This window comes from Acinonyx jubatus, chromosome B4 (genome assembly GCF_027475565.1).
Source record: "Acinonyx jubatus isolate Ajub_Pintada_27869175 chromosome B4, VMU_Ajub_asm_v1.0, whole genome shotgun sequence".
Taxonomy (NCBI): domain Eukaryota; kingdom Metazoa; phylum Chordata; class Mammalia; order Carnivora; family Felidae; genus Acinonyx; species Acinonyx jubatus.
The window spans coordinates 101,838,255-101,861,329 of NC_069387.1; the positions used below are offsets into that span (position 1 = coordinate 101,838,255).

At 41.1% G+C, this 23,075-nt stretch overlaps 2 protein-coding genes across 2 annotated transcripts; both read left to right on the forward strand.

The window, feature by feature from the left end:
• The first annotated feature begins 1,249 nt into the window (after positions 1-1,249).
• Positions 1,250-3,213, forward strand: MYF6 (myogenic factor 6). Its single transcript, XM_015063676.3, has 3 exons — positions 1,250-1,863; positions 2,156-2,246; positions 2,488-3,213. The coding sequence occupies exons 1-3, from the start codon at positions 1,345-1,347 to the stop codon at positions 2,604-2,606; spliced, it is 729 nt and encodes a 242-aa protein (XP_014919162.2). The 5' UTR covers positions 1,250-1,344; the 3' UTR covers positions 2,607-3,213.
• Positions 3,214-10,334: 7,121 nt separating this feature from the next.
• On the forward strand, positions 10,335-13,520 carry MYF5 (myogenic factor 5). The gene is made up of 3 exons (XM_015063677.3): positions 10,335-11,253; positions 12,063-12,138; positions 12,552-13,520. Exons 1-3 carry the CDS (start codon positions 10,753-10,755, stop codon positions 12,740-12,742), a joined length of 768 nt encoding a protein of 255 aa, XP_014919163.2. The 5' UTR covers positions 10,335-10,752; the 3' UTR covers positions 12,743-13,520.
• The last annotated feature ends 9,555 nt before the right edge of the window (positions 13,521-23,075 follow it).

Below are 23,075 nucleotides of genomic sequence, written 5' to 3' on the forward strand. Positions count from 1 at the left end.
AGAAGGCTATGTGCTTCACATGCATGATATCATTTGAGTCAGTCCTCAACAAAAATCTGTAAGACAACCACTGCTATCTTGAGGAAACCAAGAGCTAGTACTTGTCTATGTACACATAAACAGAAATTAACTTAGCTAGGACTTGAAGGGCTTTCTTTCCAATCTAGAACCCATGTATATCATCCTTATATTGTACTGCTTTCTCAACCACCATACTTGTGTGCATTGGACCATGGCAAGCTGCAATTAAAATGTTTTACTTCCTTGCTTGTACCTTGGTCACCACCTTTCTCATCTGAATCCTGACGCTCCCTCGTGGTCTAGTGGTTAGGATTTGGTGCTCTCTCATCCCAATCCTATTTTGGAGTCAATGTATATCAAGAATGTAAACTAACAAGCTATGAGCACAGTGTGCAGAACAGGAGCCATAAGGAGGCACCTTGGAGTGGAGGGGGCCACATAGAATTCTGAAATACAAAGTAGCTATAGTGTGAGTCTTGTTTCCACTAAAACTGTTTTCAAAGAGAAGTGATTATATGTATTGCAACCCCACCCCTATGCCCCACCCCTTACCTCATGGGTACCGCTACTCCACCATGGAGGGGTACAGAATTCAGAATTCCCCAAAAAAAGATAGCCAAGGAAGGAATCTGAGCACCCTCCAGCCACCCCTCCAGCTCCCAAATCATCTTACAGCCTTAGTAAAAGAGAGGAAAGAGATTTACCTGCTGCTATTGAGGCTGAAGCCTGAAAGTCATGTATAACCTTTGAAGGACTGTAATAGTTTTAATCACAGGAATGGCATCTTTTTGACAGGCAGGACAGAGAAAAGAGCTGAACCACTCTGCAAATACTAACCAGGCTATTTTGGAGCAATGGCTATTGCCTTTGAAATCTTTCATCATGGGTCTATACTTAGAATTCAGATGAGCCTGGGGGAGGGGAATGGAGCGGTGTTAATCCCCAGTTGTTTTGAAGTTGTCCTGTAAACAGGTTAGCATCTAAACTATCTTAAATGGAACCATTCAATGCTTTATTTAAATTGTAGGATTCTCTCCTAGTATTTTGTTTTAACCTGTTCTGCATACATATTGTCACATCGTCCTGGAGGTGACACTTCTCAGTTTTCTTTCAAACTAGATATTCTAGAGAGCGCTGGCTGGAATCACATTGGTAGACTGATGCTCCCTGACAGCTAAAAGTTGGATTGAGTTTCAGGAGCTACTATATATAAAGCTGGGGCGACTTATGTCACCGCACTAATTAAATGCCATCTGGGTGGTTCCTCTGGGTTTTTGAGCCCATCACCCAGTTCAGACCGAGTCAGAGGCCAAGGAGGAGAACATGATGATGGACCTTTTTGAAACTGGCTCCTATTTCTTCTACTTGGACGGGGAAAATGTTACCTTGCAGCCATTAGAAGTGGCAGAGGGCTCTCCTTTGTACCCAGGGAGTGATGGTACTTTGTCCCCCTGCCAGGACCAAATGCCCCCGGAAGCTGGGAGCGACAGCAGCGGAGAGGAACATGTCCTGGCGCCCCCAGGCCTGCAGCCTCCCCACTGCCCCGGCCAATGTCTGATCTGGGCTTGCAAGACGTGCAAAAGAAAATCTGCCCCCACTGACCGGCGGAAAGCTGCCACCCTGCGCGAGAGGAGGCGGCTAAAGAAAATCAACGAGGCCTTCGAGGCACTGAAGCGGCGGACTGTGGCCAACCCCAACCAGAGGCTGCCCAAGGTGGAGATTCTTCGGAGCGCCATCAGCTACATAGAGCGGCTGCAGGATCTGCTCCATCAGCTGGATCAGCAGGAGAAAATGCAGGAGCTAGGGGTGGACCCCTTCAGCTACAGACCCAAGCAAGAGAATGTAAGCCCAGCTGCTGCCGGGGCAGGGGAACGCAAAAGCTGATTAGACGCTTTCCTTGGGGCCTTAACCTCCAGCTGCTGGGTCTCCGTTCCAGTTCCCGTTCCTCGCCCGCCCCTCCCGCTCCCTCTCGAATGAACCCCCAGTGACCCGTCCACTCGGGGTGCCCTGCCACAGGCAGGAAATTCGTACCGGGCCCGAGGAAGCAGGGGAGACACCCCCACCACGCTCCCCCACTCCCTCCCCGGAACCGACGTTTCTTTCCTAATCTTCTGCGGCCTTGGTTTTTCTCCAGCTGGAGGGTGCGGATTTCCTGCGCACCTGCAGCTCCCAGTGGCCAAGTGTTTCGGATCATTCCAGGGGGCTCGTGATAACCGCCAAGGAAGGTAAAGTAAAAGAAGGGCGCTGGGCTGTGCCGGAGAACACGCCGGGAGGGGGGCTGGGGTGAAAGGGTAGAAAGGGCTCTGAGCCTCGGCGGGGCGGGGACGCACCCTGCAAGGGGCGAGCTCCTAGCGCGCGGCCACCGGGTCCTCCCGCACTGCCCGCGCGGCCTCGCGCCGCGCCCGGGGCTGCCTCGTCTTTCACTCCTTGGGTGCTATGCTTGTGTTTCTCTTTTTCTGCGCTCAGGAGGGGCAAGCATGGACTCGTCAGCCTCGAGTAGCCTTCGATGCCTTTCTTCCATCGTGGACAGCATTTCCTCAGAGGAACGCAAACTCCCCTGCGTGGAAGAGGTGGTGGAGAAGTAACTGGGAGCCGGAGTTTGGGATGCTCTCCACGCAGCGGCAAGATCCCACCCTCCCTCCTTCGCCTGATCCTTTAGACGGGGTCACATTACATTAATATTTAGGAACTCAGACCCACGAGTTTATGAAAGGGAAGGAGACATGTTCACAGAGAAACTTCTCAGAAACTGTCGTGCACGCTCACATGAAAAAGCCTCCGGCTTTGGGCTTTTACTTTTGGAACCGCGAGTGGCTTAGGTCTAGCAGCCTTACTTTGCTTTTGTTTGGTTAGTTGTGCAACATATTACTTTTATTACGGCGATCCTTTTGTGCCATGTTCAAAAGAAGTTCATTCCTGTCCGAAGCAAAGTGGGAACGTTGCATCTAAATGTTAGTGGTACTGAATGTATTTTTGTAAATAATCTTAGTACTTTCATTTTTTATGTAAACCCAAGAAGTAATATTTTAAATGTGGAGTGACGGATTGCATATAAAAATGTGCGAGGATCCTGATATCGTAATATTAAAAAATGAGTTTCTTTCTGAACAAAGTTGGTCCTAATTTGATTGAACTGAAAAGTATGTTTGGGACTATGTGCACATAAATAAAGATAAGCCCTATTTTAATTTAGACGCCACACCACCCCATTTATTTGGATGTTTTCTTAAAAGCTGATTTAAAGGAAGGAAAATAGATTGTTTTCCTATGTCTGAATTAAACTGTTCACCTTTCTATCTCATATAGACCAACACTTGTGGTTAAAAGTGAAGAATATCCAGAAGGAATTGGCCCTTTTTCCTTTTATCAGCATTTCCCCCCCATGTTTTAACTGTCCTATATGTGGAGATCTGGGGGAGATTAACTTACCCAAAGTTAATTGCTGAATTTTCAATCCAGTAAAATCTCACTGTTGCAAGAAATAGCCACACAAAAACTCTGATTTGCCTCAAAAGATCGTTAGCTAATTTAGTCCAAATTACTGTCCCTCCTTGACTTTCCAGGCCCCGCCCTTCATGGAGAAAAGTGCATCCGGGGTACCCACGCCTGGCACAGGCCTCCCAGCCTCCCTAGTTTTCTTGAACCAGACTGGTGGTTAGAAGACTGGAATATATCCTCGAGGCCCCGTGTGGCTCGAGTTTGTTTTGCAAATAGAAAGATAAAAGAAGGGAACAATCTGTCTCTTGAGGTGGGGGAGGCCTCTCTGAAGGACAGGTTGCTCCAAGAGAGGGAAGGGTTAAATGGTTGAGGGCAAAAGACAACAACAACACACATGAAACCTCTTAGCTGGACCAAATAGCAAAGCCCCAGAGAGTCTTGAAGCCCCAGGAGCTCCTCACTGCCGGGATTTTACAACGTGTGCCAGGTTTGTTTATCCTGTAACTTCAGGAAGAAACGACCACCAAGAATCACAGTGGGAAGTGAAGCCGAGGAGAGGGCCAAGCCGTTTCTTTGGAATTGCTACTTCTTGCATTCTGTAAATGCCACCTCCCTCCAACACCCATCTCCACCGTTAACTTCTTCCCTCTTTTTCCCTACAGCTAGCCTAAATTTACAAATGCGAAAATCAAATCCTATTCAATATTTCCCAACCCAACCTTGCTTCCTAACTACAGTCTGGACATTCCTGTTGCACACCACAGAAGTTCCAGATACCGCCACAGACAGCGCCCCCTGCAGGCATGGAGCGGTATCTTGCCCCTTTTCTGGCTCCAAGGGCCTCTCCAAGTCATGGTTACTCTGTCTTCTGAGCACCTGGATAATTTTAGTTTCTCCTAGAATACGTGTAAAGTGCAGGAAGGTTCATAGAGGAAACTGACACCGATATATAATCTCTCCCAGAGGTTTGGGAAAAGCAGGTGGGAGTGTTCCTGGATGCAAACGGCTGAGTCTCTGTGGGCACTGACTACCTAGATTCAATCCAGGCTGCTACCGTGTAGCCTTGGGCTATCCCAGCCCCTTTCTTCTCGTTTTCTCATTTATAAAATAATCGTGACAACAATAATAGTGCCTAACTGCGGGTGTGAAGATTTCACTGAGGTGACACACAATCAAGGGCTTGCTTAGCCAAAGCAGAGCACCAAATAAATACTAAACGTCGGCCCTCTTTATTTTTCATTAGTAAATCTAAATTGACCATCAGGAGGCTTCTCTTCCATCGAAAGCCACAGTTCCTTCAGTTACTGTTTCCTGCCTTGCAGGCGCTATTTGGGGAAAGTATTAATAACACTGAAATCAGCAATATGAATGACTCATCGTTAGTATTTTACATATTGACTCATAATCCTACAACTACTTGTGGGAGACAAACTGTTATTTCTTTTGAGAAAAGGATTCTTTGGAACAGAGATGTTCTTGTATTTTAAGTGTAGAGCCAGGGTTTGGAGCCAGAACCTATCAGGGGCTTCCAGCCTGATTTCTCAATCCCCCTGCACCCTGAAAGAAAAGCCTTGGAAAATGAGAAAGAACATTTATGGTCTAGAATAATTGGTTCTCTTTAACAATTGTTTTCCAAACATTCTTTCTCAAGAGTGATTAGCTAGTGAACCCCAAATTAGGGCAGTAATTGAATTAGAGGTAAGCGGTAAAGTATTTCAAATTATCCAATCAGAACATGTATGAATATGAATATATCTTGGTGGTTAGTATGTCCATTAGCCATGCTTATTATGTATCTATGATTTTTTCTTCCTGGGAATCAATATAGATTTTTCCTTCAAGTGTGTGTCTATATGTGTATGTATATATGTATACATATGTATATATGTGTGTGTACATACACATATAGACACATACATATATACATACATATATAGACATACTATGTATATACACATCACATTATATATAAAATATAATAAAGATGTGTCTAAAATATAGGTATGTATATGTGCTACAGATTCATGCCACAACTGAAAGCAAATATCATAAATGACCAGGTGCACTAATTTACTTTATGACTGCACATATAGTTATAATAAGATCTGTGTTATAAACTGTTTAGCAGCAGAATGCTTTTTATCAATTCATGGACTTTATTTGCTGATGGATTTTATTTAGTCTTTGCAAACCCAATCTTCTCTATCTCTCCTAGCTAGGTAACTTGAGAAATTGTTTGGAATAAGTTTTGCCTATAGAGGTCTTTTCGTTAAATAGAGCAAATATTTCCCAAAGACTTCATGTGACCTCTACTGCTATAGCTGACATATTAGGCTTTCCAATGAAATCCTTGGTGTGTTTGCAATTAAAGTGTTTTCATTTGATATTAATGATGATAATCTTTACTAAGGCCAAAGCCAAAACAAACAGGGCCATGGAAGCAGAAAATCAAGATATAATAACTTGGTAAAGATAAGCAATTGGGGATTTAAACACAGCCTCTTTCCAGAGGTAGGCATAAAGTTATCAAATATTTTTAAAATGAGTGATTTTCTTTTTTATATTACCCGAGAAATAATTTACAAAAGGCCAAATGTCCGCTTTTTCAAACTAACTTTAATCATCACACCTGGATCATTGAACTCCAGCCCTGAACATAGTTGAAATTCACTTATGTCTAATGGACTCATTTGCATATATATTTTTTTCAGAGCCCTTCAGACGTATGGGGGACGGGAGCATGGTGCTGAAAGTCAGTGTTCTCAACTACCATTGAGGCCACAGAAAAGTCATGGGTTACTCAAGTGAACTCTCTCCTTACTGAGACATTTTTGACTCAAAGTTATAATTTCTCCATTGGTGCTTTTCTCTTAGCACCATATATATACATATATATATATATATATATATATATATATATATATATATATATGTATATATATACACACCATATATATATACATACACCATTTATATATTTATATATATAATCATTTATCTCAAAATTCTCCTCCCAGAACACCCTGTCTGGGAAAAAATATTTTAAAAATATTCATCTTTAAACTTTGAAATATCTCATTTCCTAATCTAATGCATTAGTAAACTAGGAATAAATGATGCTTCCTCAAAGAGCCAAGCCATCAAGACATTCTCCAACAAAAGATGACCCTCAGTCCTAGAGGTTTTGTTCTGAAAAAGAGATTTTTGGCAAGCCTAGTTCAGAGTCGGCCTGTGAGATAGAATGGCTATGCCATGTGCTGCTGAAACAGAGATAATGCTGCAGGAACTGGCTCCTTTCTCTACTCTCAAGACTGCTCAAAGTCCCTCCGGTGGGCCTTTGATCTCTCCTGGGAGTCTTCGAATTCAAGCAGAGGCCAATGTCTTCCTCAGCTGTCTTCTCCACAAATTCTTCCAGCAGCTTTGGCAGGTACTAATGTGTTTACTTAGGTGTGCCTGGTTCCCAGAGCTAATAGCAGTTTGAAATTGTTTAGCACATTGTGAAGTCATATATGATAAGCACAAATCTCTAGAACAACTAGAGGTGTCCAGGAGTTGTTAAGGGTCTCAGAGGCAGAAGTGAATTGAAATGGACTTATCTTTCGATGTATATTTGGTTTCTCCCAGTGAGAGAAGCATGGAGAATTTTCAATAATGCAGAATTCCTAGGGTAGGCAAAATTTACTAGGAAAGGAAGCTCTGAGCATTGTTTCGCTGGTGGGGTCTGTCCATCAACACTAGGATTGTTGCCATAATACTTAAACTAAAATAAGTTCTTAAAAAAAAAAGATTGGTGATTACTTAAAGGTCTATGCAATTAAAACCTACTAAATCTAAATTGTAAGAAAATCAAGCATGCATTTATTTTCCTGCAGAATGTCAAGTGGAAAAAAATTTAATAATCTATATACTTCACTAGAACCTTGGGTGGCATACATTTATAATACCATGCATGGCTTAATTTTCTTCCCTTCTGTAAGGTTTTTACCATTCTGTAAAACTGTAAGGTTTTCCTAGTAGTTAGTGTCGAAATGTCATTTCTAACAACTTGGTTACGTAGTAAATTAATGGAATCTTCCTCTGCACCTAAAAAATCCACTTCACTGACGAGTGGAAAACAGATTGTGTTTTTACTCTTTTCTATAAGGAACAAAAGTCGGTCTAGTCTGATTTTGAGAAAGAGCACCCAATCAGTAGAAGATCTCTTTTTTAAGTGATTTTTAAAAATTTTTTTCATAGTTCTTTGTTCAGTTTCCCCACTCGAGAACTTGTTTTTCTCTGTGTGGCTCACCCAGTTTCTCATTTTCTCTTACACGAGGTCCCAGCAGAACCTCTCCTGAACTGGGGGACCCCAGCCGTCTGTCAGGCCCTGGCTTCCTTCCCTCTTCCTATACTGTCCCGGGTTTTGGGGGTTTAGTTTTTGGTTTGGTTCCTCTCTCCTTCGCCTCTCGCCATTGACAGCGGCTTAAAAGTTTTGTGTCATTTTTTACTTTGGTTTTTGAGATCCTATTTTCAGCGCTTGACTCCCAAGGGTCCTCAACCCCGGACCCCGTTCTCCCCCCGCAGCCCCCCACCCCACCCCCCCCAGCAAGTCCCATTAAGCCGCCGGGCGCTAGTGTTTTCGCGGCTTCTTTAGTTCCACTCGCCCGCGGCACTCTGGTAAATTTGTTTTGAGATCACCTTACCAAAGACAGCCCTAACCTCTGAAACTACCGTTACTGACAGAGCCTCCTGAGTGACAGCATCTTCCCAGGCCCCGAGCTGAGGGAGAGACGTCAGGGACCCAGCCTTTGCGAGTTTCTGCTCTGGAGCTCCAAGCGCACTCACTGAGCCGGCATTGACCTAAGAAAACCAACAAAATTCACCTCTAGGAGCCCAAGGTCTAGAGAGCTGGATGTTCGGTTCCAATTCTGTGTGCCCTGGGGCAAACTACCGACCCCCTGAGCTTCCGTTAGCGTCTTTTAAAAATGGATCTAACAAATAATTCCCACAGAGTCGTCGAAAGTAGCCAATGAATGAACGCAAGGAAAGGGTTGAGAACAGTGCTTGGCAAAGACAAAAGTCTTGATAAAGTGTTTGCTACCAACATCCCACGCGGAGGGATTAGGGACAAAGCACATGCGTGGTGTGAAGAAATCACCTGACAGGTGGGAGATCTTCCACTTAAACCCTGAGGTGCAAGTTGATTTGTGCCCAAACCTGCACATAACGTCGGTACCACATAGTCAAAGAAAGTGCCAGTATTGCTGCTGGCCAGAACCTCTGTGACTTGGCTGAGAATTCCTGGGTGAGGTTATCTCCCCACTACGGTATTTCAGAGGTAGCAATGTGTATGCATTCCAATGTTTCCACCGGTGTGGATGGTCTTCAGTCCTTTAGGAACTTGACTCTTTCATCTAGTACAGCCCTTGGTACCCGGACTCATTTCAAAGGCATACACTTGTTGATAGTGCTAAATAAGTTGCAGATGGATTTTCCACTGGCGAATTAAGCAGCCCCTTGGTGTGAAAGGGACCTTGATTTTCAGGGGGGAGTGGGGGGAGGGTGGTGTCTCTGTCTTATGGTTGAATGAAGGTGGGAAAGGGGGCAGAGCCCTGCACCATGAAGCTAACCTTAGTGACTGTCACTCTACTGCCCGTATTTTTCAGAGACTTCACTTTGGAGAGCAGATCTCACCCAGAAAAAGCACTTCTCTGATCCCTGAAGATATGGGATTAGCCAGCCAGGGTTGCTTGAGGAAAATAATGTTATTTAAAAGTAATAGAAGAAAGCACCCCTCCCCATCACTTTGGTGCCACGACACTTACTGGACCGGATGGCTGAACATGGAGATGAGAACAGTCCCTCCTATTTCAATGGGGCTGCAAGCCTTGGTCCAAAACTGCAGACTACTTAAGACCACTAAGACCTTAAGTGATGGTTTTTCTTGTACATAAACAGCACCGTCCCCTTCTGCCCCTACTCCAAGGCATCTGGAAGTTGGTTAAGGGTGGAGGGGCAATGGGAACAGCCGATTAATAAATAGATTCATTCTCACCTCAATGGCAGCCCTCCCCTCTCTTCTTCTACCCACCAAAGTTCCAAAGCCCCCGCTGCGATTGCTTTTTTGGAAGGCTTTTGTCGCCCAAGTGTATGAAGTTGCTCAAGGTCTGAACTGGAAATTTTACACGGGCGGAGAAGGATTGCTGTGCCGGCAGCTGGGATGCATCTGTAACGGTGTTAGTACGCCTGAAAGCAGAAAATTAGCGACCCCAAAGCCCAGCTTGGCTGTTTAGTCTGTCGAAATGGCAGGGCGGAGCAGAAAGAGGAGGAAGGAAACGCGTGCCCCTGGAAAGAGAGGTCGCCGTCCAAAACGCACTTTCTTCGAATACAAATCACAGAAGTATAGTCAATGTGGATCTTTGGCTGGCTCAGGGTCTAGCAAAGGCCTGGTAGGAAGGATGAGGCGCTCAGTAAACACGTGCAGAAGGGGGAAGGAAGGGAAGACTGTTCCTGGGCACCTGGCCCTGAGCCCACCTCCTTTCAGATGAACCGACATGTAGAGCCCTGTCTGGAAAAAAGGAACCTCCCTGCCCACCCTTCAATAACATAGAGCCTATAAAGTGACCATCTGATCAGAGCAGATTTTTAAAAATCTAGACTCACTCCATGATTGAAAGTGTCGCTTCAAGTTTTTAGCACCTGTTATTCAATCCACACACTGAAAAAATTCCCGAGATAATGAAAGTTCATGTAGAAACAAACACCTAAAAATAAGGTAATTCCTCACGTCCAAGTTTGGGAAGGCAGCTCGGCTTTTGAGGTCAGCTGACAATGGGGAGTTTTATTTATTGATTTTTTTTTTTTTATGTGGGAGCAATTCAGTGACACTGTTTAAGTGATCCCTTGGTTTTCGTAGTCTAGAGAGTGCGAGTGAGCCGGTTGGGGAGCGATCCCCCTCACCCCCTCCCCGGCAGAAATGCACTAAAACCATTAGCGTCAAAAGGGGCTGTAAACAGCAAATTGTCTCTAGAGAAAAGGCGGAGGTTTGCCCAGACAGCCCCTGCGGGGGTTGTGGTGGGATATGCTAATACTGCCTGGCCACTGGGGCCGGCCTCCCTCCCCCAAGAATATATAAAGAGCCCCAACCCCAGCACATCCGACCCAGGCCGCCAGGCGTTTGCCCTTGTTAATTACCAGAGAAACCGACCAGGGAGCTCCGCCGGGGATTTGCAGGCCCGCCTCGGCGCCAGGCTCTCGGTTCTCCCCGGTCTCTCTCGCTGCTGTCCAGGTGCACCACTTGCTTCACCGCGGAGGATGGAGGTGATGGATGGCTGCCAGTTCTCACCTTCCGAGTACTTCTATGATGGCTCCTGCATCCCGTCCCCCGAGGGCGAGTTCGGGGATGAGTTTGAGCCCCGAGGGGCTGCCTTCGGGGCCCATAAACCGGAGCTGCAAGGCTCAGACGAGGACGAGCACGTGCGAGCACCAACAGGCCACCACCAGGCCGGCCACTGCCTCATGTGGGCTTGCAAAGCATGCAAGAGAAAGTCTACCACCATGGATCGGCGGAAGGCTGCCACCATGCGCGAGAGGAGACGCCTGAAGAAGGTCAACCAGGCTTTCGAGACGCTTAAGAGGTGCACCACGACCAACCCCAACCAGAGGCTGCCCAAGGTGGAGATCCTCAGGAATGCCATCCGCTACATCGAGAGCCTGCAGGAGCTGCTGAGGGAGCAGGTGGAGAACTACTACAGCCTGCCGGGTCAGAGTTGCTCTGAGCCCACCAGCCCCACCTCCAATTGCTCTGACGGCATGGTAAGAGATAGCACTGGTCAGCCCAGTCTTTTCCAAAACTTCTTACGTCTCCTTTAAACCAGGTGAGGCCACCAAATATTCAATGGTTATTGGTGGATAGGGGTGGGGAAGCCAGAAGAGAGGTGCCCCATTTACAAAGATGCCGGAAACAGCTGTTGAACAGGATTTTAGTTGGACTTCCTCCCAGGTTCTAGGTGAACATTGTAGGGAAGGGTTGTCATATGAGATGGGTGGTTGCAAATGATCAATAACCTGTCTTCCCCATTGCTCAGTTTCTTTTTTATAAACTATGCCACATGTAGAACCCACCATACACAAATATCTAAAGGCAATTGTCTGAAGTTCCCACTGCCCCAGAGGTTGTGACTAAATGACAAAATGGAGAGAAATGCCCACATGGCCCCAGTCCCTGCTCCACTGAGGCCTGGCTGGAAAGGGATGTTGATGCATTCTTTTCAGAGGGCGTTTGTGCCATTGCTGCCAGGTTTTAATGTGTTTTTGCCCTGGGAAAGTGTTCTCTCCCTGAATTAGTGTGGCTTCCTTCTACTCCAATCCATTTTGCATGGTTAACCCAATGCACATTGCTGCTGAATTCCACCCCCTCCCTCTTCCCTTTGCTGCCGCTCTCCTCTTCTTCAAGCACAGAGATTGACCTCAGCGCCCTTACAATTTGGCTCCTGAATCCAGGCAATGAAGGTGGTTGAGAGTGGTCAGTTTGCAGAGCTGGTGCTCAAGAACAACCTCACTCTAGCTCAGAGCATTTTTTGCCAAGACCTGAAAACAAACTTCCTTTGTGTTTTGCATTATAGCCCGAGTGTAACAGCCCTGTCTGGTCCAGAAAGAGCAGCAGTTTTGACAACATCTATTGTCCTGATGTACCAAATGGTAAGAAGTGGGACTTAAGATGAGTTAAAAGACAAACAAAAAAACAGACAAACAAAAAAACAGTTCAATGTCACAATTCAGCCTGTCAAAGCAGAGTCTGGTCTTCCAGGCTGTGCTGGGGAAGGCATAGAAGGGATGGTTCTCATGGGGAGGTTTTGGTGCAGCAAATTAGATACTTATCTTTTGTCCAAAATCCCTCTAACAGATTCACACACATGTGCACTTTTGCTTGAAATTTAACTGGGAGGCTTCTCCACTCCCTATGTTCATTTATTGCAAATTTCTCCATCAGGCTTTCTATGACCACCTGACCTCTGGGTGTCAAAGTTGCTGACCTATAGTTTAAGGGGCTATGTAAACAAGTGTCTCTATTTGGGATTTTTTTTTTAATGGTTTTCTCCTTGTATCCTTAGTATACGCCACAGATAAAAGCACCTTATCCAGCTTGGATTGTTTATCCAGCATAGTGGACCGAATCGCCAACTCAGAGCAACCTGGAGTGCTTCTCCAGGACCCAGCCTCTCCCTCCCTAGTTGCTGGCACGGATTCACAGCCTGCAACTCCGGGGGCCTCTAGTTCCAGGCTCATTTATCATGTGCTATGAACTGAAAATGTAGTCTAGATCAGTTCTATGAGGAGGGCCTACTATACAGGAGGAAGGAAGCCCAAAAAGGTCAAAAGCAAGACAAACTGTATATAAAGATTTCCTCGCAGTTGTAAATTTGTAAATATTATTTTGCCACTTTATAAGAAAGTGTATTTAACTAAAAAAAATCACCATTGCAATTAATACTTTATTTCCTTTATCCTTCTCCTCCTCCTTTTCCTCCTCCTTCTACTTTACCACCTTCTTTGCTTTAGAGATATAGTTCCAATAATATTTTTTCTGATAGGGGGCAATTCATTGAAGGTAGCTTGTTGCAATGCTTAACTTATATTTTTTATAAATATTGCTTATCAAAATATTATGTCTGCTGTTAGATCTTTATTTTTCTTTTCTTTAAAACATTAGAACATCTGGAAATCAGTTACAGGAAACTTTAAATATATTTAACTTTTGTTTTTCTTATTAACCCTTTGGTGATATTGTATTAAATAAAAACATAATGATACTGCCTAATGGTATATATTTTTATCTTTTCTTATAAGGAATGCTTCTGTCTAATGTAAGCACAAAATAGTACTTTGTGGATAGTTTCAAGATATATGAAATTTTGGAAATTCCACCATAAATAAAATGGCTTAAATGAAATATTTTTGTTCATGTTTAAAACAACAACAACACAAAACACCCCTAATGGAATTAGCAGTCACTGACATGAGATCTTTTAATGGGTGCGCGGTGTGAAAATACTAAAATAGTTGGCTTTGTGGATACATTTGAATGTTTACCATCTCATAGACACGATTTAGGGCCTGTTGATGTCACAAGTGAAGAGAACATTTCTATTTTAATTAGATTTTAAGGGAGGCCACTAAATACAATGTTTCCTTTATATTGAGACTGTGCCACATAATGTCAAATTGTGTGTGTATGGAGGGAAAGTTGTTGTTCAGGACAAGACTACTTGTTTAAGTGACAAGAGTGAACAACATTACATCATTTTAACACCTAGAAAACCTTAGAAATCATGAATCAGGTCATATTTACTTTATCTACTTGCCTGAAAATATCTTGATACATTAATATGTTAATATTGTCAATAGAATATTTAAAAGTATTGATCTGATCTTTTTTCTAATGTTAAGTTCTGGAATAAGAAAACTTATGGGACACCTGGGTGGCTCAGACCGTTAAGCAGCCGACTTTGGCTCAGGCCATGATTTCACAGTTCATCAGTTCGAGCCCCACGTCAGGCTCTGCTTTGACAGCTCTGAGCCTTTGCTCCTTTGCTTCAGATTTTGTGTCCCCCTCCCGCTGCCCCTCTCCTGCTTGAGCTCCCTCTCCCTCTCTCAAATATAAGTAAGTAAACATTTAAAGAAGAAAAAAAAAAGAAAACTGACACAAACTACAGTAAAGTGAAGCAGACTGCAATTGGCTTCTGTCTTTCCCAGCCTTTTTGATTTTATTCATCATCGTGTGTGTGTGTGTGTGTGTGTGTGTGTATGGTGCACATGCATTTTTAGTGTTCATCACTTTAAATATCCTTTAGCAAGAATCGAAATAAAAAAAAAAACAGAACAACTAAGTGGAAAATGAGGTTGAGACAATCATTGAGATAATTCTCACAAGTTTACCATGGAGAGAGATAAAAAAGAAATAGCCTTAAAACCTCTAAAGTAACTGTTCACAGAGAAAAGAGATAATTGCTTCACCCTCTAATGTGTACTTTTGTTTAAAATTGCTAAGGGTGTGGATGCATATAGTAATCAACTGGACTCCTTGCTAGAGCCTGGCAATTATACTCTACTCAGAAAGGTTTTCCCTTGTTTCTGATATGATTTTTCTTGCACTTGTCCAGCCATGAGGCTTAAAAGAATGGAAATAGTTCCATAGAGGGAGAGGAGAAGGGCTGAGTTCAGAAAATAATGTAGCCACCTGTCACCATGAGCATCATGCCCTGATATGGATGCTGACTTTTAGCACACAGGTAACTCTTTCCTCACCCTTGGTTTCGGGGGTGTGGGGATTTAAGGTGAAGAGAATTCAAGAAGGTATGGTAGATACGTATGCATACTTTCAGTATAAGTTTGAGTTACTCACGTCATTGGACACTGCAGTAGTTCCCTCTCTTTTTTATACTTCTGGGGAGAGGTTGGATATTTGTTGTTGTTTTCAGTAGAATTAGAATAAAAGGAACCATCCAAAGATTGATTTGGTTTTTTTTTTTTAAGTTCAATTTTAAGACACATTGCCATCCCCTGTTCCGTTTAGTAAAAGCAAGCAGAGAACATCATGGAATTTTAACTCAAGAGAATGAAAATGAACTTTCTTTCTCACCGAACTCTAATTACTTCTATAACTTGTTAGTGTTTTTGATACTCTCAGTGAAAATTATAATGCTTCCAAATGTTTAGTTTTCTAGTGGTCTGGATTTCATAATACTCGCCATGCCAGATCGCTCAATTATTCTCATTTCCAGTGTACTAACATCAAAGGCTGGTGTCTACTCAGCAAACAACTTGGCACAACATATCGTATACAGTCATATGTACTTTTTCGACAAAAGACCTTCAAGAATGGGGTCTCCAGTAGTCCAGACCCAGAGAAGTCTCTTCTCTGAGGGGGGGGGGGTGGCGGGAGAGGGGAGGGAGAGTGAAAAGTGACTCTGGCAACATATTCCAGCAAGGACAGGATTTTGCCATCGCTAAGTCCCCAAGAATGAAAAGTTGGGCTGTCACTGACCTTTTATCAGATCACCCATCTCAGCTGGTGGGAAAATACAACCAGCAGTCAAATTTCTAGAAGCTCAGAGAATGTTCCTTTTACTATCTGCAAACCTGTTGGGGAGGAGCTTCTCAGGAAATCAGAGTCAAAAGGAGACTCCTTTCTCCTCATGCCTGAAAACACAAGCTTACTGGGCTACATAGGAAAACCGTGGGGAGTGAGGTTATGGAAACTGGGAAGTGCTATTTGGAAGTAAACTGCTATGTAAGTCAAGAGGTCTTGATGTCTTGATTGCCCCTGTTTTCTTGTTTGTTTGGTTGTTTAATTTAAATGCAAATTAGTTAACATAGAGTGTAATAGTGATTTCAGGAATAGAATGTAGTGATTCATCGCTTGCATATAACATCCAGTGCTCACCCCAACAAGTGCCCCTGTTGTTTATTTTGTTTTGTTTGTTTTTTATTTTCTCATTTGAAAGATGCAAGTCAGATAAAAATTAGTGGCTATGTTATACCCACAAGTTCTTCTTTAAGATGGCATTCCTACAAATACTTAATCTGAGGGTGGTTTTTTCCTGAAATTCTCTCTTTGGGGTTATAACAGTTACTAGATTAAAGTAGTAATTTAATTCCATCACTTTCAGAGGTGGTATTTCTGGGGTCGATATTAGAGCACAGCTATTTGTAACTTCTGAAAGGCCCTGCTGAAGTGGCAAAGTAACCCCATGAAACTATCACCACTGAATGTTTTCACATTATCACAAAAAGCATACAACACTAGGTGTATTTCCTTTAAGAATTCTGATTACAGATATTTTAGTTGACTAGTGATTTAGTTGTTTAATATGGTGCATTAGCTGAGCAAAGGATCTAGCATTTAATCTAAAGTCTAAACCGGGTCTAGCATGATTAATGTATTGCTCTCTTTTCAATTTTTACTTGCCATATCTGTAAAATGGGCTAAATGATGATTACAAATAGTTACTACTAACATTATTATAGTGTTAAAATCCTACAAAATAATTCTTCATAAGGAGGAAAATAAGCCAAATTGTATCTCCATTTATGCTACTTAATTCAGTTCATTATTGATTAAGTGGGCACTAATGATAAAGCAGCAACTAGTAATTATGAAGTACTTATCATTATGCAAATAAGGAAATTGAGGCTAAGGAGTTTAATAATTTGCCTAAGAACACTCTATTTGGACTGGCTAATTAGGCTCCTTCACCGCATATGTTCCAGGAGGCTCAGGCAGAGGTTACAAATCTTCTTAGGACATAGCACTCCAAATCCCAGAGCATTCTTCTGGTCAAGGAAGCTACTGACGCCAGTCCAGAACCATTGAGAAGCAAATTAAACTCTACTTTTCAGTGGAAGAAATAGGAATGAATTTGTAGCCACATTTAATCTAACACGCAGACAGTATATAATTTATCTCTCTATTTTTTCACTTTTCACCTATTTTACCCACTCACTATAATCTGGCTCTGCTTCTATCCTTATCCATGGTCAAAACAACTTTCGAGGCAATTGACTGTTCCTATTCTGGGCAAGTTTATACCTGCAACCCAGATGTCACTTAACATCTCTTTAATGTCTCAGTGGCACTTCCAACTAAACATGTTCCAAATTCAACTCATGGTATTCCACCTCTCTGTCTACCTCTTAACCTGGCTCCCTTTCGGCATTGACTGTCTCAATGAATGGTATCACCAAGTATGTAAACATGAAACTTAGGACATACTCCTGATACATCAATCTCCCTTAACCTCTTGTCTCATTCACTACAAAATCCTATAGATTTATTCTCCTAAATATCTCTCAAATCTCTATCCTCAATCAAAACTGTGGTTATCGTTATCCATAAATACCGTAAGATCCTCTTAATCTGTCTCCTCACCCCATATTTTCTCTGGATCTTCCACTTCTGGACACAGCATCTAAGGTTGTCTTTGGGGATTGTCCCTTTCTTTTTCTCAGGCCACGTGGCTCAGGTAGGAGTGACTGCACCAAGTGACTCTAGAAGCGATCAAGTAATTCAGGATTGACTATGAGTATGTCCTCTTCTTTGGACATAATGATTGTCTCATGGACCAAGTTGTCCATGAGGTGTCAATCTTAGGATATTTGCTGGATAAGGGGGAAAAAGTTCACTTTCTGCTAGGATGAGAATCATAAGATTGTTTTACTCTAGATTTCCAGCTACCATTTCATCCCCAAGAAAGAAAATTCTGTCTAAAAATGAAGCCAACATAGTAGAAAGCCAAGCTGTGGTTGTAGTGCAAGAGATATATTCCAGAAAGCATTATTAAGTATCTGGATCCCAAAATACCTGAATATCTGCTCTTGGCCATGCATTATAGTTTTGGAGCCAACAAGTGATCTTTTCCCTTAAACCAATATAAGTGGGAACTTTGTTAATTGAAAGAATCCTGCATAATATCACTTTTTGATCTTCTCCCCCTGTTCCAGCCAGAGCCATCATCTCAGAATCTTCATCTGATCATGCCAGCCACCCCATTTCCCCTCAGTTTATTCCCCATAGGTTAACAACAGACCAAACTTAATGGGACCCTCACGTTCTGGATGTCTGCTCTCTATCTATACCTCTAGCATTACCTCTTTATAGAGGTAATGTCAAGTCCCTGCTCCCTCCACTCCAGCCACTTAAGGGACCTTTATCAACCATAGTATTCACTCTTGCAAAAGGAGCTTTACACATTCTCTCTGCATTGTTCTTCTTTCCTCCACATCACTTAGTTGATTTCCAATCTCCTTTTAGATGTCAGCTCAGGCATCAATTCAAAGTTTTCCTTGAACTCTTTCACAGTGTCATGTCCTTTGATTCTATAATCTCAGAATACCATACACCTCTTCTCCATAGTATATCTCATAATTGTAATTATGTATTAATTTTCATGATTATTAACAATTGTTTCTTTTGCCATGTGAGCAAGGATCTGTTCTTGCACAACCTTATGTCCCCTGGACTATAGTAACATATTTTCTGTGTATATATGAATGGATATTGTTGAAGCATTTGTTGTTGCAAAATACTCTCTCATTTTCAAACTGTTTTCTTCATAGAATTCTTTAATACTATTTTCTATATTTCTACTGGTTCTATTACTTTTTTGTTTTTTGTTAATTTCTTGTACCGACCTCTCTTACTCTGGCCTATGTGTATACATTTATTTCTTAAGATTCTGTCATGTGGCGTCTTTTCTTTTGGTCTACTGTGGACCTTTTCTACTTCCATAACTTTAATTCCTACTTGTTTCCTATGGTTTCTACCATTGCCTCATCTATACTTTTTCTAAGGGAAGCTTCTCCAGATACAGCCTCTGATTGGCATGACTGGCCTTTTTAGTAGCTGTTAATCAGTTAGGGATGGGTATCTGACCTGAGAACAACAAATCCCATAGCTTGATTCCAATATATACATTGAGATAAACATTTAAAAAAAAATAGGAGTTTGGACTCAGAGAAATAAGTCACTATTTAACAATGGGAACTACACTGAAAATTCATGTGTTGGTGGGGCTAGAGAGATTATGATAGTCCACACACAGGCTGAAATTACAGAGGAATATTAATTAAGTAAACAAAAAAAGTCCATTGGTAGTGGGATAGAGTGGATTCAGAGACAGAATAAAGCACATAACCCACTATGTGCTCACTATTTATAGTAAATCTGGGGCCCTGGACAAGAGCTGAAGTTTGGTTCCACTAATTAACCACTAATTAGCTGAGGGAACTTAGGTAAGTTACTTAATTCTCAAAAACGTGTTGTCTCACCTATAAATGTAGATAGTAACAGACTATAAATCACAGAACTTGGGAGGATTGCATGATATATGGAATAAAAATGCTTAGCTTAGTGGCTAATACATAACAATACTCAGAAAATGATAATTAATAAAAGAAAGTTCATTGGTTGAGACTTAAGATGAAGACTCATAAAGGTCCAATATGTGGATCTTTGGAACCATCCTGATTCCAGAAATGTCTTCCTGCTTTAGTGACCATGGACCCAAGTGATTCCCTTATTACTCTTCATGAATCCTATAAATGAGCTAACTTGAGTGGATCTGCAACTAAAAGAATCACATTAAAATATCCTCCAAATATTAATTTCCAGGCTTTTCTTCAGAAGGCCATTAATATTTTCAGTGGCACCTGACTCTTCCCCTCTTGATGGCCATCCCAATATGGACAAAATTAAATATGTCTTCTATGCATCCTATTTCATTTTGTGGCATCCTTTACATAGGTAATCATGCCAAAAATTTAGAATCATTTTTGATTCTTCATTCCCTCCCATCCAAAATAGTTAATTTAGTTTATCTATAACATAATGTGAAAGGAATTGAAAAAAATAATTGCAATAATGTCAATGGAAACAATAGTGTATTTCTTTAAAAAGCATAATTTTCCACACTAATTTAAGAAGTCAGTTTTAGTTTTATATTCTTTGCTTACATTTAATGGAATAATATTCCTTTTTTACTCAAAAAGTTGTTTTAATCTGAACATATTGTAACCAATGGAATTTTAAAGTCAAAGAAATGTTAACTTCAAGTGAAAATTAAGAAAGGACACTTATTAAACATTTCTTTTATACTAGAATCTGGGTTTTACATGTTTTATTAATGTTTATCACTAGCAGATAAAAATAATTACCTCCACTCATGAAGTGACTATTAGATCCCTGGAACTATTTTCAGTATCTGATGTGCCTAATATATAACTAAGCAGAAAAGCAGCTCGATGAGATGAGTATTGCCCACTCCAGGCTATAGCTGAGGAAGGGCTTACACACAGAGAGGAAAAGTAACATGATCAATGCATAAGTGAGGTTCTTATAAACCTCCATTTAGAGTCCTGTGCACTAACTGGAGGTCAGTGAAAACCTGAGGCAAGGCAAGTATTTTGAGCAAGTAACTGAGATCTTGAAAAAGGTGTTTTAGTATTCTGGCAGTTTGCAACAGAGAGAGGGGTTGAGTCAGGAGGACTAATTAAGAGGATTTTGTAATGGCCCATGCATGAGGTGACATTGTCCTTTAGCCCCTGCTGATTTGTCCAGCACAAGCAGGGTTCTCAGTGAAAGTCGTTGACTGATTGAACTGCTGAGGTTGTGTCTGTATGATGCCGAACATCTGGATACAAAGAGTAAAATCCAGTCATCCAGATGTTAAGGTTACATGATACGTCGCCATCAAACATTTAAAACTTTTAACTGATTGACTGCCTTTTTTACTTTTCATCCAGATAAATAGCATTGAGTTAACTCAGCTTGAGCCTGTACCAACTGCTAGCACTTGATTTTTAAAATTATTTTATTTATTTATTTTTTGCTGCAGAATGGCTAATCAGGCTGCCAATGCCTATGAATCACTAAAAGATGAATGATTTCATTATGTAACAGGTAGGTGACCATAAAATAAGTGAGACGGACTAAGTAATGGAGAAAGCGAAGAAAGTGAAAGCTTCATATTATCAGAGATGCATTTTAAGCACCATTTGTGGTGGGTTCTCTTATTTTTGTTCAAAAATTTTTCTTTGGCTTGGGTGTCTCAAGCTTACAGCGTTACAGTTCTCTAAGTAACTATTATTTTTTCACATCAAAGCTAACTCCTTGAAAATATTTCACAGACAATTAAATGTTAACACTTTCCTTCTGTGCACAGTTAAAATGTGATGCAAAAGTGAAGCACTGCAATACCATATTCACCTCACTGAAGGCAAATTTTATTCTCTTAAACAGCCATAGTGTATAATAATGTATTTTAAAATCCTAACTTTGATAAAATCATGCCACTTTAATTAACTAATGGTGGTAACCATTAGTTAATAACCATTAGTTAATAACCATTAGTTAATAAAATAAATATACCTTTGGATTTTTAAAAACTGATCTCCAAAGTAAAGTAAATATCACTGGAAAATAAAAAGATTACTTTGTCATTGAAGATAATACTTTTTAATCAAATTCATTCTGTATCTAACTGCTAACCTGACTTGTTGAGAAATAAAAGTTTGAATAAAGTAATTGGTGTTGTGTGCACGACAATGAAGGGATTAGCTACTATAGGATGGGCCTTTCTTTTTTTTTTTATACAGAATAGATTTAATGAGATAAGCAGAGGGCTATTCACATATGCTTTTACCCATAAGTAGAAGTGCTTGTAATAGTACTTGTATCTTGATGAAAGAGCCTGTTAGTTGAAGGATGCATCATACACATTATAGTTCCAATGAGTTACATGTGTGGCTATTTTCATACATTTTTTAAGTTTTTGTTTACATTTTACTTAGTTGACATACAGTGTAATAATAATTTCAGGTTTACAATTAAGTGATTCAACACTTACATACAATACTAGGTGCTCATCAGGACAAACTATCTTCCTTAATCCCCATCACCTATTTAACCCATTCCCCCAACCACCTCCCCTCTGGTAACCATCAGTCTGTTCTCTACAGTTAAGAGTCTGTTTATTGGTTTGCCTCTCTCGTTTTTCTCCCTATGATCATTTGTTTTGTTTCCTAAATTCCACATATTAATGAAATCATATGGTATTTGTCTTTCTCTGACTAACTTATTTTGCTTAGCATAACACTCTCTAGCTCTATCCACGTCATTGCAAATGGCAAGATTTTATTTTTTATGCCTGAGTAATATTCCACTGTATATATAAATACCACTTATTCTTTATCCACTTATCATCCATTTAACCATTCATCATCCCTTCATCAATGGACATAGGGCTTTTTCCATAATTATTTTCTTTGAGGAAATTACTGATTTTTTAGAGTTACTTTTGGAATCACTTGATTGGCTTTCCATTCTGTAGATAAGGATAATAGTAACTAGAAAGATGAACTATCTACATAGGAAAGTGACAAGGAGAATTGAGATGATTTCTCGGACAAGTTAACCCAAATTCCACTGACTCTAGTTGTCAATACCTTTTAGAAGGAACATGAGTTGGTGGCTAAAGAATATTAAAAGCACATAGTTGGTTTTTTTTTCTACTAGGTTATGAATTCCCTGAATCAGAACTCCTAATATCTCGTATTGCTACAGGCACACAAAGAATATAAAATAAATGCTCATTGAATAGATTACTATATTCTCATATCAATTTGTATACATGAGTAGAACTTCTCCTGGAGGAACTCAAACTTCTTCCCATATCTAATTGTAGATCAGACCATCCATCCTGTTTTAAATGTTATAATCTCTTTCAGAAAGACAGGATATATGATATGAATAGTCTCATACAAATTTAGAATCAATTCAACATGAAGAAATGAGTATCCACTACAAAGACATCTCTTTACAATCACAGGCTTAATAATAGAGCCAGAAAGAATTGCATCAGTCGGCCCACATTTGAATGGCAGTGAGAAATTTTTTTTATAAAGTTACATGAAGAATTTTGAAAGTCTTGCCATGCTGAAAGGATAAAGGTCTTTTAAATTGACACATTGCCAACCCAAAGCACTTAAAAGTCCTTTCAGAATTACATATAAACAAGAATCATTTCACCCACCTCTGGGCTGGAATGTGACAGCTGGTTAAAGTAAGCATAGCAACACCA